Source organism: Haplochromis burtoni, unplaced genomic scaffold (genome assembly GCF_018398535.1).
Source record: "Haplochromis burtoni strain Fernald_Lab_line unplaced genomic scaffold, NCSU_Asbu1 Contig_37, whole genome shotgun sequence".
Taxonomy (NCBI): Eukaryota; Metazoa; Chordata; class Actinopteri; order Cichliformes; family Cichlidae; genus Haplochromis; species Haplochromis burtoni.
Window position 1 is genome coordinate 151,061 of NW_024582398.1, and position 5,398 is coordinate 156,458.

The 5,398-nt window shown below is 43.4% G+C and overlaps 1 protein-coding gene across 1 annotated transcript; it reads right to left on the bottom strand.

Annotated features, from left to right (window-relative positions):
- Positions 1–1,180: 1,180 nt before the first annotated feature.
- LOC102304932 (neurogenic differentiation factor 2) lies at positions 1,181–5,009 on the bottom strand. Its single transcript, XM_005919667.3, has 2 exons — positions 4,672–5,009; positions 1,181–2,571 (listed from the first exon to the last, which is right to left on the bottom strand). Exon 2 carries the CDS (start codon positions 2,556–2,558, stop codon positions 1,485–1,487), a length of 1,074 nt encoding a protein of 357 aa, XP_005919729.1. The 5' UTR covers positions 2,559–2,571; positions 4,672–5,009; the 3' UTR covers positions 1,181–1,484.
- Between the last annotated feature and the right edge of the window lie 389 nt (positions 5,010–5,398).

Here is a 5,398-nt window from a genome sequence, read left to right on the forward strand (position 1 = left end):
AAAAAAAGAAGAAGAAGGAGGAAAAAACGCAACCCACAAAATAAAAAGATGGAAGCCAAAAAAGACGTGGCACGATTTTATCGCTAAACACTTGAGGGTTTCCTTAAGGTTGCCGTGTGAACTGCTAAAAATAAAATAAAATAAAATGTGTTTAAAAAGCAACACATCTCAAGTATATTATCCGCATATTTGATTTGGCAACGACGTCTTTTCCTAGCGCAACTCTCCCCGTTTTCTGGGCTTGAGAGCCGCACTAGGATTACACTGGCTTGTGCCCCCCCTCCCCTGTGGCTGGGTTACATATCGCCTCAAAGAATTGGCCTCAGATTTAGCATTACATACTTGCCATTTAGCAGGGTACATCACTCCTTATGGATGATAATTCTGTTCCAGGCCTCTTCAAAGTTCAAGGATGCATCCTGCTAGGAAGGCAGGAGAATGTGCCTTTAATGAGTGCACATTATGGCACAGTGAAATACAGCCCAATTTATTCTTGTTTCTTTTTCTTTTTACTCAAAGTGCTGTTTCAGTTTGTGTAACAGGTTTGTTTGATTTCTATACCTGTTTATCGTAGCCTTTACTTTACAGTGCGCATGCGTAGAGGCTGTTACAAGTGGTTGTTAACCTAATTAACCCACGCCTTCAGCAGTCCAGATTTTCTAACTATCAGCTGTGTTCAAAATGTTTTTGTTCGTTGGATATTTTGGGACCTAAAAGCCAGGGTCACAGGCTTCACTCCAAAATTTAATGATTTTCCTTTCTGCGTTTGATTCTAATAAGCTGTTGTCTAGCAACGTACATAAATTCTTAATTTATAAAGCAGAGATCAACTACACATTGGCATTGAGCTGAGATAAAAGGCTTTTAGCCTGCTGCTCTAATCTGTCTACTGTAAATCTTTCACTGCCCTGAGAGCGAGTGAGCTGTAGGACCTGTGTATTCTGCGAAAAGCGACTTTAATGTGTTGTTTACAGCCAGAATGTGTTTAGTCACGACTGCTGACCACAGGGAAAATTTGCACCTAGTTATATTAAAAAATATTACTGAGTTACAACCGTTAAGTGCTATTTTTATTTTTATTTTTTATTTTCAAGGAACCTTTTTTATGAATTATTTTCATGATATATTGCAGTAACTGAATGAAAGCTCCCCTAGTAAAGAAAGAAGATTTGTTCGCTCATTTCAGACGATTAGAAAACACTTTTTTATTTTAAGTCGTTTGAGTCATAACATGTTTCATGTTGGCCTATACATTGTTTATGTCAGTTGCACTCATTCTGCATACAGGATAATACTGGACACACTTTGATATGATGTACAACAGTATAGGGATGACATCAGTAGAATACAGAAGATAATCAAAAGACTCTTTCTGCCACCTCCATCACCTCCCTTTAGAGACTCTTCTTGTTTCCCAAACAATATTAAACATTATAGGATTGTCATTAGAATGTCAATAAGCCTGATTGGACCGTAGTATGGAATCAATTGTGGAAAAAGGCATTGAGATCCTCGTATGGGGGCGCCCTGTCGTGGTGCAAGTGTACGTCGTGGAATGGTGGAATGTTTTCTGAGTGCGCACCACCACTGCGCGTACCCGAAGGCCCAAAGGGTATGCTGTGGCTGGGTCGAGAAGTGGTCAGTCCAGAGTAGTGCACAGAGTAATGATAGTTCCTGTCAGTCTCAGAGGACTCCTGCTGCCTCCCGGAGAGTCCGCCGTTCAGGCACACGGGAGGGCTGTGCTGGCCTTCGTAGTCCGGGCTGCTGTAGTCAGGGGACGTGCCTCCAGGCGGGTACACGGCCTCGTATCCAGAGCCGTAGGAGTGGCTTCGCAAGTTGAGAGCACCGGTTCCGGGCTGGTAATGAGGGCTGGAGAGGCGCGAACACCGGTACGAGTAGGGATGGACCGAGAAAGGAGAACTCGGCATGTGGAATCGGGCTCCGTCTGAACACTGTTCAGTTAGGAAGTTCCTGGTGTTGAGCTGCAGGCAGCCTGCCACCAGATTGGTGGTGGGCTGGGACAGGCCTTTGCACAACATCTGCACGTAGGTCACCACATCTGGACGCTTTCCGTTGCGTAAAATCTCCCCGAGGGCTAATATGTAATTCTTGGCCAGCCTCAGAGTCTCGATCTTGGAGAGTTTTTGGGTTTTTGAATAGCAGGGCACCACCTTGCGCAGGTTGTCCAGCGCGGAATTCAAGTCGTGCATGCGCATGCGCTCCCGCGCGTTTGCCTTTACCCGACGCATCTTGGAGCGCTCCACGCGAGCCGCCGTCATCTTACGTTTCTTTGGGCCGCGCTTCTTGGGTTTGTCCCCGCTGTTCTCATCCCCACACTCCTCTTCCTCGGCCTCCTCGTCCTCATCATCGTCGCCGGCCATCTCAGACTCAGCTCGACTGCTGCCTTCCAGTGGCTCGTCCAGCTCGTCCTCCTCGAGGTGGCAGGGCTCGTGGTCATCTTCCTTGGCTTTGGAGTCCTCGACCTCATTGTCCTCCACCCAGTCGGCTGCGAGCCTCTGGACGTCTGGCAGCACCTCGCTGAACAGACGGCTCAACATTGTGGCATGCAACCTGCAAGACAGACAAACAGCGCTTCAGCCTGGCTGTTGGGCGCCCTGCTTTTTACGCACCAACAAGCACGCATTGCAAAAAATCTCCGGTGAGCCCTCATAGGGTCGTAGCTTATAGACGTCCCCAATCTTAAGAAAGAAACAAAAAAAAAAAACAGTTATTATTCGCTAATTATTTTATAAGCAGTGAGAGTGCCCTGTGGCTTATATCACCGAGGTTTGCGTTGAACGTCAAGGCTTCTTCAGACTGAAATCCACCAAGCAGGGTATCCCAGCTGTTCCACAGTGGGTTACATCTTTGTTTGAAAAAGAGACAACCTAGAGCTATGACAGTTTGTAAAATTATCCCATCACCTAGGGTTCAAAATTCTACAAGACAGGTTATCTATATGCCATGAAATATTGTTCAATTGCTAAACAAAAAAAACTGTCATCTTTTGTGTAAAAAAAATAAATGCATACATTTAATATTTATTTCAATTTGAATCAATTTAGTTTCACATTGTGCTTAACCAAATTGGCCGTATAAAATTGCTCGTCACGAAAACTTAATGTTTCCACCTTTTTAAAAAAAATTATAGCAAAAACATATTTATGGGAGATTCTCTTAATAAAAACTTTATAATTTAGTACTATCTTTTTTTAAAGAAAATCAGATGCATTTGGTTTATTCTTCAGGCAAGTAACCGTGTAGGCCACTGTTCGGCCTCAGCATGTGCTTCGATCTGTTCCCTCCAGCAGCACGGCGCAGACTGGCCTGCTTCTGCTGAATCCCCAAGGGGCTCACTGGGGTGCGGGTCCCTCCTCTGTCCAATAAATTACCAAGTTGGAGGAATTCCATTACACACAGGCCGCACACAGGACCAAGGGAGCAAACAGATTTTTGTTAAAAATTACATTTTTAAAATACACCTTTTTCTATTTTTTTTATCTTAATCGTGAAAAAAAAATTTGATATATGCTTTTAACTTATAACATCCAGATAGTGTAAAAATGAAATGCACCAGAACCTCAGTAAACTCTCTGCGGGTTCATGAACCCTGTTTGGCACACCTTCGCAGATCACGCAGGCTACAGATAAATCCTCATCTGAGGACTTTAGTTTGTCTGGACTTAATAAATAAATAAATCATAGATTTGTGAGCGAAAATTAGAGTATGTTTTCATACTGACCTTGACTGTTTGTTTTTGTTAAATAATTCTATCAATACCTTTCTTTTCCGTCAGAGATTCCAGCCCGATCAAAGCTTTTTTTAAGTTACACAAATCTAGCTTTTAATTAAATTTCTCCTCATAATTTTTTTTTTCTGAAACCAACTTAGTCAAAATGTAAATCCTCTCCGAATTCATGTCACCACATTCACCGACGACACGGGTTAAATAGACAAGTTCTGTGCTAAAATTAAATGTAAAGATATTATAAAAGCTGCCACATCCACAGATCTCCTCAGGTTCTCACTACCCTGAGCTCAGCTGTGCGTTTGGTGTCCAAGGGCGTATTTTTTATCTAATCTTGTAAGCACAATGTAATTAATGCCTACCAATACCTTGTCAATTAGCCTATGTATCTCTGTGGAGAATACTACCCCCACAGTGCTCTGACGTGAATCATGCAAGAGCACACACAAACACACACACACACACACACACACACGCACACACACACACACACACACACATGCTGTTCATTTTCTAAGACAATAAAATGCAAATTATGAATGCCAAAAGTGACAAGTAGAACCTATCTCTTGAGGGTCAGTGTGGATTTATTTAAACGAAATCTATGAAACACAGAATGATCGATGTCCTCCGATAATAAAAACATTAATATATATATATATATATATAACAAAAATGAAAAAGCCTTAAAAAAAGATTACAAGCCCAATCTGATCATATCGTTTGCGATACAATGATCAAAAAGAGCCAGGAAAACTGCACCCTTCTTCCAAAACAGGTTTAAAGCATTACATTATCTCAATCTGGCATCGAAACCCAAATTACCCTCCCCTAACCGTGGCTGTAAGAGACATCAGCACAAAGACAAAAACAAATCTGGATCATTATCTGATAGTCTACTGACTAGAATTGTGCAACCTACCTCCGTGGTGGAGCTCAGTGACGGGGCAAAGCGGGTTTGTTTACACCATCTCTCTCCGGGTGGGCATCACATCCACACGCCCTGCACGGATGCTTGTGCGAGCGAGGCGCTGCGTTCTGCTCTCACACCTCTCTCTCCTCTCCTGCCACCCTGCTCTGTCTGCTGCTGCTATCCTCAGCCCAAACGCGAGGAGGGAGCCGTGTGGCACCTCAGAGGCAGGACTGGGTGGGTTACATACCAGCTCTGATGCCAGGCCCATATGGCTGGCACGTCATTGGCAAGAGCCATCACATGAGAGCCGGTGATTGACATGCGGCCGCATTCACAGAGACTGGCTTCCCCTGGGGGAGAGGGACTCGCCATCTGTCACTGAGCTGAAAGAGAAAATGGAATAAGGAGAGGATGGCACAAAAAAAAGAAACGTAGGATTCAGGCTGCTTCTCTTAACCTCCATCTTTGGGGAAAATTGGGTTAATCTCGTATAGAAGATGTAGGAAAATCCCCATATAGCATTAATTGTAATATACATGTAATAGCATTCATATAGTTGGCTACGCCACAACAAATATCCCCAGCGCGGAGATCTAAAATGAGCTGTGTAGGATAAGAAAATCATGATGATGGAAATCATCCACATATGGGAACATTTTGGAAGTATTTCAGTGAAACAGTATTAGTGGCCCAAAAAAACAAACAGCAACTGAACTCATCCCCGATTCCATCAACA

Coding starts and splice junctions, on each gene's coding strand:
- LOC102304932 (XM_005919667.3), bottom strand. CDS start 2,558: ATGTTGAGCCGTCTGTTCAGCGAGGTGCTGCCAGACGTCCAGAGGCTC.